The sequence below is a fragment of the Diplotaxodon limnothrissa genome, linkage group LG7, assembly GCF_057381915.1.
Source record: "Diplotaxodon limnothrissa isolate DT_005_m linkage group LG7, D_limnothrissa_male_GT1.1, whole genome shotgun sequence".
NCBI lineage: Eukaryota > Metazoa > Chordata > Actinopteri > Cichliformes > Cichlidae > Diplotaxodon > Diplotaxodon limnothrissa.
The window spans coordinates 51,830,391-51,845,110 of record NC_140602.1 but is presented as its reverse complement, the minus strand read 5'-3'; the positions used below and the strand labels follow the sequence as shown (position 1 = coordinate 51,845,110).

General features: G+C 43.9%; 1 protein-coding gene across 2 annotated transcripts in view; it reads left to right on the top strand.

Annotated features, from left to right (window-relative positions):
* The first annotated feature begins 2,106 nt into the window (after positions 1–2,106).
* Positions 2,107–14,720, top strand: part of LOC146629163 (uncharacterized) — a 35,774-nt gene continuing 23,160 nt past the window's right edge. For both annotated transcript variants that reach the window (XM_085358389.1, XM_085358388.1), the window contains exons 1-2: positions 2,107–5,060; positions 8,719–8,793. In XM_085358389.1, coding sequence (XP_085214515.1) covers positions 2,107–5,060; positions 8,719–8,793 — 3,029 coding nt within the window. The remainder of the gene's footprint in view (positions 5,061–8,718; positions 8,794–14,720) is intronic.

Genomic DNA, 14,720 nt, shown 5'->3' with positions numbered 1-14,720 from the left:
GAAAAAATGTGTACCTCAACTCAGAGTCATTTGTTTTTTCCGGGTGATTCATAGTTAAGCGGCTCATCTGTATACATGGCGGCGATAAGAAAGTAAAATGAGAAGGAATCCCGCGGTTTGTTTCTAAATCCATTAATATATCACAGTGTGCATGGTTGATATTTCCCCTCAAGGCTCTATCTGCTGTGACTTTAATCATGATTAATCCAAATAACCATGTTTTTAAAGAGGTTGATGGGAGGGAGGGAGGGAGGGAGGGAGGAGGGTGGGGGCAGTTGTGCCAAAGATCCTCCTCTTCAGTGGAAAGAAAAGAGAGGAAAGCGAGGAAAACAGTGGATGTGAATAAAAGTGGCAGCCCCTCGGGTATCTCTCTCCCTAAATAACCTGGGAGCTGTGAAGGAGTCACTAATTACCCCTCCCACAGAAGATGGGAGGGTGGGTGGGGTGAGGGGAACAGAGTAACAGCCAGTCACACTCGCACAACAGAATTAGCCCGAGCCTGTCAGTGTCAGAGGCTATCACGGGGAGATAACGAGGAACAGATCCATAGATCGTGTAAGGCAAATGACAGCATCACGCCCGGCTGCCTGTTTCGCAGACAGGAAATGAAGTGATATATACTGCATGTATCAAGGCCATAGATCGTCAAAAACAGAGCACGGAATCGGGGTGACGAGAACATACTACTAACTGCAGCATGGTGGACAGACTGTCACAAAATGACCAGATGAATCAGAGAGGATGTCACCATGGCAGATCATCAAGAACTGATAACAGGGCAACAGACTGTAAAACATGGAGGAAAAAGAGAAATCCAAGGAATACGACAACAGTCGTACTGTGTGCCCATGAGCAGAAGTGATACTCAATGCAAAAATTATTGCTGTCACTAAAACACGGCTACTTTTAACAATACTGAGAGGAAAGAGCGTAAAAAAGGAATGAAACATTATACACCCCCCTTGGCCAGTGTGAATAGGCCTTAATTACAATCTCTTTTCACTTGTTTTCAGTTTACATTTCTCCACTGCTGATGATACACCGAGCCTTTTTTTCTCTCTCTTTTCCAACCTCCATCCTTTCAGCACTTTTTCTGAATTCATGTCTCCTTTTCCCATTCTGTGTTGACCCCCGCTCTCATGCATTTCAAAATAGCTGCCTATCTTACATCTTCTTCATTATCGGGAGGAACGAGCACATTGTGTTTCGATGGAAACTGAAGCACAATAATATGGAAACAATTACAGTCTCTTATTCGTCTCTCTCTTTATCTTTCTCCTCTCTTTAGGAACTCATGCTGCCTTCGACCATGAGAGAATGAGTCACGGAGAGAAGAGCTGAGAAAAGAAAGAAGCAGAGAGAGAAAAAGAAAGTGATAAAAAAAATTTTTAAAAAGGAAGCAGAAGAGACCAAAAAAAAGTTTAAAAAGACCAGATCATTATGGGAACGCAGTCAAGCCAATCCCGTACTTTGGCCATCCAATCTCCTGAGGGCCCAGGGGACAAAGCAGGTGGAGAAGGACAGGCTGCCAAGTAGACCAGCCAATGTGATGGACAGACAAAGGATAGGCTGCATTCCCTTCCTCTCCACTTATCTGCAGGTAACCTCCCTGGCCTCTGCAAGAGTTCTTCTTGCTGGAACGTTAAAGAGAAATGTGAATAAGAGGCAAAAAAATACATGTACAACTTCAGAAGACATGAAACAGCATGGACATTTTAAAGAATATTTGATGCTGCATATATTTATTTTTATATAAGATTTTAAAGGGAAGTTTAAGACAAGTTTTCTCACAGATATCTATACTATACCTTGAATTGGGTAATTCAAGACGCTTGAGGACAATCTTATTTGCAAAGGAAGTCCTTGGTGTACAGATGAGCTGAGCAGCTAAATGCAATACTGTATAGAGACTGCTACATCTACAGTATTTTCTGGGATGAAAGTGAAACGTAGTCAGTCAATCGTATAGATCTCTCACTGTTACACTGAATATATAGTGATGGAGCGATCGCTTTCCTTGTTGACACACTAACACAAGAGATTCTCCACAACAGCAACCTGCCTTCACAGTGTGTGGATGTTGTGGGAGCGACAGAGGCTGGAGAAATGGTGAGCAAAGAGCCTGACCACTTGCTCACAGGCCAGACCAATGGCAAGAGCAGCTTGGCAGACAAGTTACCTGGGACAATGACCGTGCGCTCTGTGCTTCTCAATCGAGACTCCCCCGATATCGAAAGTCGCCTCAAGCGGCGCCGCAACCGCACCCACCAGGTCCGCTTCAAAGACCTGGAGGATGGTAGCAGCAGCAGTGGCAATAGTGGAACAGGGGAAAACAATAGCCATCAGAAGCCTGTCAAAGACTGTGACAGTCCACATCCTCTTCGCAAACACAGCAGCAGGTCCCCCCTGCCATGGACTGACAGGGACAGGCCACAGACCAAGGATCTACCTGGCCAAACCTCTGTGGTTGGGGCTGTGCGTGGTGACATGGCGAGCACTATAGAGGTGGTGGCTGCCTTTTTAGCTCGAGCGCCTCCTCATCCATTGACACCTGGTCCTACACGTCGAACCTGGGCACCACCGCAGGCTAACTCCCTAACCTTGCCAATGACACGCAGGCCGAGTACAAGCACCAGCACAGCCATTCAGACCTCCCCATGCCTGAAAAAGCCCCAATCTCTCCCTTCCTCCCACACTCGTAGCCACAGCCTTGGGGACTCAGTTGGGGTGGATGGGGATGACGAACATGACTCTCAAGACGAGTTCCTTACTCACAACCATGTGTTGTTACCTGCGTCCAAAGATCAGAACGGCCCTCCTGGCCCAGGGGAGCGAACTGTGGTGGAACGAAGGTCTAAAGTATCAAGGACCGAAATTAAGTCTGCTGTAAAACCCTCAAGGCACAGCTGCCCCCCTTTAGTCCTTCAAAATGCTGAGCCATACCACTGTTCCTCTGTATCCTGCCGAGATGGCCCCAAACGTCAGGGAAGCATTACTCCCTCAGCGATCAGGAGGAGAAAGCGTCTAAATAGGACAACGAGTGATCCTGGAAAGGAAGTGCACTACTGCACCACTCCCACACAGACTGAAAGTCCCCGTCCATCCCCACCCCCTTCAAATACCAAACTCTGTACCACTCAAGTTCAGACTGAGAGCCCACCCCCTCCTTTAAGTTCAAGGTACAGCACCGCCCAGAGTCAAACTGAAAATCACCATTCTCCACCTTCAAGTGAGGAACAATGCACAACCCAAATTCAGACCACCAGTACCAATCCAACCCTACCTCTGAATGCTCAACAGTGTACCGCTCAAATACAAACAAGCTCTCCCAGTCACTCTTCTCCTGATCGTAAACTTTCCACTACACAGACACAAACTAAAAGCCCGTTTGCTTCCCCACCTTTAATACCATCACCCAGCTCAGTGCAAATTCTGTGCAAGCCTATATCCCCAACAGTGACTCCAGACCCTCCTACTACCCAAACAACTACTGTGCCTTATTGTACATCTCCCCCACCTACAAGTGCACCAATACAAACTCCTGAGCACTGCACAAAGCTACCTTGTACTTCTCCAGCCAAGTTAGCTTCCACAGCCCCACCTCCTCCCAAAGCACTTTCCATTCCTTGCGCCACTTCTGTACCTACTGTTACCCAACTCCCAGTCCCCTATTACACTGTTGTGTCCCCACCAACAACACCCAGCACAGCCGCAGTCTGCTCCAGTGCTTCTTCAGCTGCATCGCCATGCCCCACCCAAAACTGCACCCCCCTTATGTCAAACGTGGTGTCATTCCCTCAGTTAACCCGCTCCACCTCTACCCCAACTATAACACCCATTGTAACTCCTGCTGATCCCACCAAACAGCCAACCCCTGCCCCAAATGTAATACATCAACCACCATCAGCAGCATCAAATGCTACACCTTCATCAAATGTAACTCCCTGTACATTTGTTACTCAAACTGCCATATCTTGCACATCCATATCATATTACACAACTACACATGCAGTTGGTCCCCATGCACCTCACTTGAACCCAACTGCACCTTCTTATGCCACAGTTATTCAAACTGTCTCTCATTGCAACATCCCATGTCAAACTTTGCAAAATACCTCTTCTGCTTGCACAGGCATAACCCCTTATTCCTCCCCCGTCCCAAAACTGAAATCTTGCACTTCTCCGCCTCCGCTTGTGAAAACCTATGTGTCCACTCTTGCAAATGTTCAACAATGTGCAACACCAACTAAAGCCATTCCTCTGTACTCTTCCACATTTCGTGCTGCACCACCGTACACCCCCCCTTCTCAGACCCCGTACAATGCTCAGGATAAGAGGGGCATTCGACTTCCACCTCCTCCTCCACCGCCTCCACCATACACACCACGAAAAAAGGGAAATGATCCGCCAGGTCCTGCAGTCCGAACACCCATGCTCAGGGCAGACAGCAAGGTCAGCAACAAAGATAAAGATAGAGAGAAGGAAAAAAAGGAGGATATAAAAGACTCACCAAAGCTCTGTGAGAGAGCCAGCTCTCTGAAGCACAGAGCTCAAACTCCGCCAGTTGCTGTGATGAAGGGAGAGAAGCAGTCCTCCTCCTCCTCTCCTGCCAAGGCCTGTTTTAAGCCCAGCTGTCTTAGCTCAGCCCAGGCTCAGCTTGGGGCGCTACACAAAATGCTCTGCTCAGGAGCCAACGTCAGGCCGAACACCCCCAACAGCCAACACGCTCTCCCTCCAAATCAGCAGGGATGCTCTGGATCCAGGGGCTGCTCTGCTTCTGGGGGGCGGCCTACAGCTGGGCCCCTGACTGCCACCCAGGCTGATACTCTGAGACAGGTCCAGGAAATTCTGGGAGGGTTGGTGTCTGGGGCCAGGTGTAAATTGGACCCATCCAGGGTGACAGAAAAGCTCTTGAGTCCCAATGGCCCTCTGCATGATATTCGTAGCTTGCAGACTCAACTTCACAGCCTGGAGGGGGTCCTGGAGACCAGCCAGAACACCATTAAGGTCCTGCTGGATGTCATTCAAGACCTTGAGAAGAAGGAAGCTGAGAGAGATGGGTGAGGCTATATTTAATTTCAGTGAGACAATTTACATAATGAAAAAGTGAACCTGCTTTGAATGTTATTAGACAATTAAATGACTGTTATCAGTTGTCACCCACAGATCACGCGCACCCTGCTGTACCCACTAGTAAGCCAGGAGGTGCAGTATCATTCTTTCTGGTTGACAGAAAGTGACTTTTATGTAAGCCACATGAATAACACATAAACTCTCCAGTGTACGTTTCACCCTGGTAAGACAGAAAACTGAGACTTCTAAATTGTGATTATTATGAACAAGTCTGTTTAAATTAAAACTATGATCTTTAAGTGCTTCACTTGAGACTTTGGTGACTTTGGGGATTACTATAACATAACCAAACAACCAGTCAACAATAAACTTCATATCAACAGTAATAGAAAACAAAGAGAAAGCACAAGTCTCATATGCACCTGGGTTCATCTGATTTATAAAGCAATAATGTACTACTAAGCCTATTTGTTGATGATCTACTGGCTGTATTTTTTTTGCCACAATAACAACTGATAATTGACATTTTACAGTTTCTCTCAAACATAGAAAAAACACCATAGTTAACCTGCAAAAGACTGTAACGTGACCCGAACCTTTCAGAATAGGCTTTTGTCTCAATGAATAAGTTACTCCTGCCAAAAAATGACAAGCTCATTTGACACTGTGTAAACCAGAGTCATCAGAATGTTTCGGTATTTGGTCGAAATAACTCTACAAGTGATTTCCTCATCTTCTAATTTCCCTAAAAAGTTTTGTTCTACATGTTTCTATTGACAGTGTTTCTATTGACTATATTGCATTCGGCTTATTTTCCTGATGATAACTGAGTGCTGTTGTGTATCAAAGTGAATTCAGATGATTTATCATGCAGTGTTTATTGCATACTTTGTAGAGCAAAAGTACACATACATTAGCATGTAATGTGATGAATAAAAATTTCCTGCAATTATCATACAACATAGTAAATTGCAGTAAACAGACCGTAAAATGTAAACATAATTGCAAAGACCCCCCCCCCCCCCCACCCCACCACCACCACCACCACCACCACCACCACATAGATTGTCATCGCTTTAAGCACATAGCGTGGAAACAAGACACGGTTTTCTAGTATTCTACATCAATAAACAGTGCTGGAATCACTGGACATCCTGTTACTCTGTTGGCCACAGATTCTCAGCCACCTCACACCTAATGTGTTCGCTTTCAGTGTAAAAGAGAAAGAACCATTGAATGCCGCATCCGTCCTCTGCACTCTCCTGGATCTTCTTACATTCATGGCAGGCTGCTTGCCCTATAAAATGAGTTGGCTCTTCAGTGTTAACAAACTGTTGTAACTCTGTTGCTCTCAAGCTCTATAAAATATATACATACACCTGGATCACCAGATTTTGGTTTTCTGGTGGACTATTCTGCATTTAATGACATACATAATAAAGTGCAAAACTATTTTTTAAAAAATGGTAAATGGCCTGTATTTATAATAGCGCTTTACTAGTCCCTAAGGACCCCAAAGCGCTTTACACATTCAGTCATCCACCCATTCACACACACATTCACACACTGGTGATGGCAAGCTACATTGTAGCCACAGCCACCCTGGGGCGCACTGACAGAGGCGAGGCTGCCGAACACTGGCGCCACCGGGCCTTCTGACCACCACCAAACACAAAAAAGTCTGCTTTTAATTACAAAGACATGCCAAGGTTGTTAGCTATTTGCTTAAATGTCCTAAAAGATATTAGCAAATGCTAAATAACAGACGATAACAAAGAGAAATACTCTCTTTGATGTGCATACATTTAAAGCTGAAGGTTTTCAGATATTGTGTGTGACAGTTTGGACTGTTATTGAAGAATTGAGCCAAAGCAACTGGGAACAACCGAAGCTTGTTGAACCCAAACTCTAAAAATATGCAATACACATACATGCGCAAATCTTACATGACAGCAGGGTCAGCACATTTTAATAGTTTGCTGGACTGTTCCGCAAGTAGAGCTCATTTCCTGAGCTTGCTATTAAAAAAGGCTGTTGGCCTTTTTAAAAAAATCACACAGTCTGGAATTTAATTCTAGAAATTTCACACACTAGTGAAGATGGCCCCGGATCACACCATTGTTCTTTGGCACCACGTGCCCAAGGTGGTTTCCAAAGGTAGTGTTACCAGTAGTGTGAAAGGTGCTGCTGCCTGGGGTTAAATCAAGAGCCTCAAAAGGGCTTGTTTGGTTTTAAAAGTAGTGTGAAAGCCCTGGGCTAAAAGAGGAGCTATCCCACAACTGAAGCTGTAAATATGAAATGACTGCAACCCTTGGGCTAATGGAACTGTAAACCCAAGGCTACCAGAGCCTTGCAGCACAGTTCCAAGCACAGTGTGAGAAGCCATCTGTTAATTTTTAACAGTCAATCGCTCAGCCTTTATTAAATTTAGAAAGATGGATAGATATCAAAGCCAGACATAACAGCGCTTTGCACTAATAGACTGTCTCTTCTCTCATGGAACGGAGCAGACAAGTGGGTTGTTGTAGACAGATTATTCTTCACCAAAAAGGGAATATCCACAGCCCAGCAGTAATAACTTTCCAGCATCGTGTGCTCTGAATATTACAGATAGATGGTTGTTGCGCCTAAGCCTTTCTGTGATGAAGCTCCTCTATTTATAGCCAATCCCCCTACTGCACACAGTGTCAATACAAAGCTCTGTGGACAGAACACAATATAAATTTGGTCAGAGTGAAAAAGGCAAAAGCTAAAACGGCAGGTTGAGCGACAGAAAGAGGAAAACGCAACACCAGATTGAGCAGCAGCAGAAAGCAGGGGAGCATCTGTAGTTATTTTTACGACGTCTCATGTCAGTCAGGCAAGTGTCAGCTCTCAATATGCTGAGGAACTGATCTCATGTCAGACCACGGGGAGGCTTATGGGAGTTTGGGCGCACCTATTTCGCGAAGCCTTGTTCCTCATGCATGTATGCAGCAGGCGGGAGAGATTGTCATCAAGTGGTTTCAGATGCTCCATGCCTCTTTAGTGTAAAGCCATTCTCATCAAGTCTTTAATTAATCTGCTTCCTACATTGTAAGCAGCTTAGTAATTTCTTCTGCCTTATCATTCCAAAATAGTACATGTTTGCGGGGGGGACGCGAAAGAAAAATCATGGATACACAGGAAGGGATGCGTGTCTGTGAATCCATGGAAAGACTTGACTGATGTCTGAGCAGCGTAATCCAAATCACAGTGTTAACACTAATGCCAGCCCTTTGAAGACATCTGAACATGTGACTGAACAGCCTGCTGTCTCATAAAGTGACACATCTTGCATGTTCCAGTATTTAAATTCAGTCCCCGGCCTTGTGCACGCAGACTTGACTTCTACCTCATAAGCATTATTTTATGCCTGGAGTGATATAGTGACTCATGGTTTACGTAACCGACCGAGCCCGTTGGAAGGGGTATCGTTCATTAAAAAATGATCAGGGGTGATTTCAGGGAGGAGATTGGTTTATATTCAGGACTTCGTGTGCCAAAAATTCGACTCAGCGAGGGAAAAATGATAACCTCAATATGTCTTTGTGGGCTCACACAAACACAAAACCATTCCTCTTTTATTTTGTTCCCCTGATATGTCATCTCTGCGCTTCTCAACAGAAGACATTCCTACAGAACCGGACAGGACATCGAGAACTGTGGGACCTGCAGGGACTGCGCGTGCATCATCTACAGGTACGTGGATGTATACGTATTTGGAAATCTGACTGTTTATTGCTTGCATCACACGTGAGCACCGAGAGCACAGAGCTTGTGTCGGTGCACAGTTATGTGCATCACGCTGTCACTTTGAGTCACATCAGAAGTTCAGTTTTATGGCTTGGTAGGATTGCCATTCTGCTCTGTGTGACAGCACGGACGGATATGAAGCACTCTGAGTATGGCCACTCGTTGCATAAACACCGCTGCCAGTTTTGATCACTGAACGCATTTATAAGAGCTGCATTAATCGCAATCATTCTCCTGCTCCTCCTCTAAATTAATAGGCTAAACAAGAAACACAGACTTAAGTCATGCACCTGTGTTCAAACCACTTTTTCCCCCTCCCTCTCCCCTTTTTGCTCCTCTCATTTTTCAACTCTCGTCATCTCTCTTTTAGACACACACAGGCACTCACACACACATAGAGTGACTCCAGAATCATTCTGCTCTGAGATTTGAATTAAAATCAGTCAATTAACAAACAGGATTTCACACTTTGTGAGAGGGTGAAAAAAGAACAGAAAAGTGGGGATTGTGACAAAATTGAAATCCGTGTCTCCTGCTTGTACATGTCAAAAACTGTGGGGGAGGGGAGGGGGTCCTTCAGAGAGGAGACAAGAGGAGAAATGAAACCCATGATAGAATAGGAGGGGTGACAAGAGTGCTTGCATGCGTGGATGTAATTTGATTATGGCAGGATTAAAGCAGTACTCTGATTATTAAAACTTTCATTTAAACACCTCGGATGGGGGCTAAGAAATTATTTCATAAATCTGCGAACGAATAACTCAATTAAGGAGACAAAATTCATCATCAGTCTTTTTAATTGTGGTCTGGAGCGGCGAAAAGTGACATACATTCACCTCAGACTGATTACTTCCAGTGATTCGATTCCGTGCCCACTCGCTCGTTTGTTATTTATTATTTTGCTTATTATTTTATTAATAAGGTGTTTCCTGTAGCTGCGACGTATCCTCGACCTTAACTCCATTATCAAGCAAATGGCATTATAACTGAAGCTTAGTTACTGTAAACCACATAAATGATTCAATCAAACTATTATCCTAATCTGATTGTGTTCAGTAATTTATTTATACTGTGTGTGTGGAGAGCCCCTCTGTCAAAACACATGGAAAAGACAGTGGGGGCGACAGTTGAGGACAAGAAAGCAAAAAAGAAAATAAAAAACAGAGAGATCTAAGAGAAAAGAGAGATTTAAAATGAAAGATGAAAAGAGGGAGAAGAGGCCTATAAGAAAAGTGATTGAGTTGGAAGCTAAATAGGGGTTCATCTTGAAATATTGCCACATTACTCCTCAGGAATGTCTGAAGCAGCGACACTTCCTAATGTTAAAGTAAAAAAAAGAAGAGAGATTCAAAAGTTATCACTCTGGGATGTTCTTCGCAGTTTTTTTTCTCTCGGGTAGCAGTTCTGAAATATTTGACTTAATACTGCGACCTGCCGATGACATCACAAGCCTCGGTTTTATGGTCAGATGAGGACTTATCAGTCAATCTGCCGCCGAGTCGACATGCTTCTTTCCATGTGTGACAAGAGGATTTTCCTGCTTTGAAAGGGGGGGGGGGGATTCTCTTTTCTCTGCGACTCAAGTAGAGCCGAGTTTAGAAAAAGAGAAGTTGGCAGCAGTACAGAAGAAGGTGAAGATAAAGCGTAGCCTGAAAAAGTGAGTGATGGAAAAGCCCTGAAATCTGACAAGGCAGATTTCATCAATTAAGAAGCTTCTTGGAATCTTAGTCTTCGAAGAAAAGCCCAGCTCAGCACGCCGCACTCTGCCAATCTAGTTGAAAAGCTGAGATGGGAGTTTATTCAGAAAAATGAATTCCATTTCAGAATTTTTGTGCAAGACTATTTGTCATTGACAAGTCAGCCGCAACAAATTTTAGCCGAGTGATGTGACCGAGATTCATTTCAAAGCGAAATAAAGAGTATTTATTTTCACGGATCAGATAGGTACTTGTATAAAAAGGGTCGCGATAAGCTCGCAGGTCAATACCGCTACAATCAAACCGTTGTTTTGGTTAGTTGGCCGGCAGCTCGTACATGTTCCTCAGGCATGTGGTGCTGGTGCTTAGCCTTTGATAAAAGTGGCTGCATGCTTGCCACATCGAAAAGGAGCCAGCAGAGGTTGTTTGCGATGGATGGATGGATGGATGGATGGATGGATGGATGGATGGATGGATGGATGGTTTGGTCGTTTGGGTCCAAAGTTCAAACTACTGACCTCAGTGGCTCTGTGAGGGTCTAAGGCAAGAAACTACACAAATGCAGATTTTTCTCCCGATGATTTTCTTCCTCTAGTAATGACCCCCAGCCTCCACTGCATAATGCAGTGTAATGTTCAGGTTTCAAACCTGCTAAAATGCGACCAGATTATTAAAAGGCACAGAGGCAGAGCTGGTGCCAGCACTGGCAGGGCAGCGGCAGAAAAGAGGACTTTTCTGCATTTTTGATTCACTGCACTCAAAGTGCTTTTTTTGGCTGTGCCACACAGCTGTTTCTGGTATGGACACAAGCTGAAACCATAGTATGTTTTTGTGTTAGATTTCATCTACATTTAATCTGATTTTTCTTCCATTGCAATTTTAAGGAAAGATTTTGAGTTAAATCTTATACCTGGTGTTGCTGAGCAAAATTGAGTTGAAAGACACAGTTCAGTTCAGTATTTGTCCTGAGTGATCCTGAAATCCAATTAACAATAATCATCAGTGTTTGGCTTACAGCTTGCAGGTGGAAAGAGTTAATGCAACGATACATTCTAGTAGAGAGTCTGCAGTTTTCAAACACAGCAATTACACTACGCTTTTGATCCTGTGTAGTAAGTGTTTTTTCTCCTGATTGCCTCAAAGGTCGAGAAAATCCATATTATTCTTTTCAGACTTTGCTTTTGTGACCAGGACAATGACATTTTTAAATTTAATTACTGGTTACCAAAGGGAAGTTTGAGGCGTAATCAATCAGAAATAACAAAGAAAAGAAAAAAACATCCAACTTATTGTCTAGGAAAAAGTTATGTTACGTAATGATATGTGTAAGAGTGGGATTGTAAACCTTGGAGGAAAAAAAGGACAAAATCTAACCCTCACTTTAATGCAGGCACCAAGCTGGATATGATAAGCATCTCTTTAAAAAAACATAAACACCTAACAACATCATGAATATGTTAAGCACAAAGTTGTTATGATACATGTGTATTTAAGCATGCCTTTGTGTGTTTGCGCACAGGGCTTTGTTCTCTAGTTTCTCAGGACATCGGCAGAGCTTATATAAAAATGCTAATGACACTTTAAGCATGCAAATGTAGATTCTAGTGGCTACAGAGAGAAACATTCTGAGCATTTTGTACCCAAACACGGTTCATAAACAAACACTTCATTTGTTCTGCCTTTTTTTTAAGGTCTCATTTTACAGGACGAATAATGCATGATGTATCTGATGTTATTTATCCAGCACCACTGGCACATTAACTGCATATTAAAATGTGAATTCGATTGTGTGGCCATGCAGGAGTGTTAATTAGTGAATGCGTTTGTGATCCCCACCCCCTTCTCTCCCTGTTATTCTTTTTGCTAATGGCGAATGTGCTGTATGAAATGAAGTAGGGAGGTCTAACAAGGAGCTGTTGTGCTTAATCCCCGTGGAGTGTACGGAGACAGCAGCCTAATCAGATCTGTACTCTGCTGCTTTATCTCTGCAACTGCTCTGTCTATTGCTCGATCACGCGTTTCGCTGGAGGAGCTTGATGGGCCGCGACTCTGAGACGGATTAATGACTCCGTGGACGATATGTTTTCATCTGAACTATGAGTCTACTAAAGTTTGCTCTTTTTTTCCTTTCTTTAAAACAAAACCTTCGTCGCCTTCAGTGAACAGCAGATAATTGAGGGGAAAAAGGAGTGCTGAGGAAGCATTTCTGCCTTTCTTGTTTTCCTTTTCACTGACTTTTATCCACGGAGATATCACTCGTGTTTGTTGCCAATCTTGTGTGTGGCCTTGTTCCACGCTCATATTGTTTTCTCTCCATTGCTCTCATTTAGTCAGACTCTTTAAACAATTGTCAATGAGTGCCTGTTCACATCAGTGATATGCATATGCATGCCCAGGCACGGTGGTGACAGAGGATTTCTTTTGCGTGTCTCGTAAGAATCGGGCCGTAGACTGATCCATCGGGATGATTTGAGATGAACATTTTGTGACAGTGCCTACAGTAAGAGTTCTTCGCTCCCCAATCCCACCACACACCGACCGTGAATCAGCGCTTCCTGACGCACAGCTCCACTGGCACAACATTGCACGACAGATATTCGCACGCTGTCCCTCGATTGTGATAGACCCCAGAGAGAGTCAGCTGAGAATAAGAGAGTCTGGAGACTGGGCGTGGGAGATGAATTGCGGATGACTCTCGATGCATCTCAATTTCTCCTTTTTTTTAAAAAAAAATTTGGCAAGTGTCCCATCCCTTCTTCTCTTACTTTTTCCCCTGCGCAAATGTCTAACTCTTGTGTGCAGTGAAATATTAATCCACATCAAGAATTCATCACAACGGCTTTAAAAGATTTTAAAAAGTAATAATAGTGCCGGGGGAGACTTGGAGTCATCTCTTTGTTGGCTCGATATGGGTGGAGGATGATTGCCAGAGACGCTTGTCCAGTGGATTTCTGTGATGGAGCAGCTCTGCATGCCTTGCATGATTAAACATGCAGCACAATGCAAGCTGAGTTTCAGACAGAATTAATTGATTGAGAGAACAAATTGTTTGTTTTTTTTGTTTGTTTTTTAAACAGCATGTGGCTTTTTTTGTGATTCTGTCAAGCTGTGAAAGGCTGAACAAGGGAATAAAGAGAAGCACACTAAAGTGAAGAACCTAGTAAGAAAATTCATAGTGTCTTTTCAGGAACTCAAGTGAGTGTTAAGAGTTGTGGGCTGTGTTGCATAGAGCCCTCATTCATACTACTCTTGGCCTCTGTAATATGCTTCTGTCTCCTTCCCTATCGCCAGAGTGCCACTTCACAGCTCGGTCTCACGTTTCTTTCCACCACCTTTGAATCACCTTCTCATCTGGCCCAGAAGGGCATAGCAGTCCAATTCAAATATTCTCCACATGTTCCTAACTGTGGCCCATAGCTACAAGACAGCTTCTCATTGTCCTGCTTTTATCCAGACGAATATGCTATTTTACAGGCATCAGAAAGAGGCGCCTTTTCCCACAGATTGCTTGTGTCACTTCCTCTGCTCTGCCCCCACTTCTCCGTTCTCCCCGCCTTGAATATAAATACATTTCACACCTAAATGGGGATGAGGTGAAGTGGTGCAAACTGGCAACTCTGGATTGGGTATAGCAGCAGCAGGAAAGAAGGATGAGAGGAACATCAGAGAGGTGTTTAGTGGGAACAATTGCTACTTACAGCACTGGATTCCCTTCAATAGATAAATGAACCATGACCCCAACATGTTTCTATGCACAGTTTACTGAGGCAAATCAACAATTGCACTATACATGCAGTATGCAAATCAGTAGACACTCGTCCCAAAAAAGTCTGCACCCCGATGTGCACATATTTAACAGAGCTCCCCTTGAAACACAGTGATGTGTGAACTAATATGTCAAGGATATGTCTGAACCTGTATGTAGCCTCAAGGCTTTCATTAAACATTGACGATTCTCTTCCATTATCATAACAGGGAGTGAGAAGACCTGACTGAATAGAATAGAAAATGAATTCTCAGGGGGGGAAAATACAGAGAGGAAGAAAGAGGAGGAGGAGGAGGAGGAAAAGAGTGCATCTGTACTTAAAGAAGCAATGGAGCAAAGCGGGGAGGAAGATGAAACACAAAACCTACTTTTATGAAACATAAACCATACAAAGTATAATTTAGTGACAG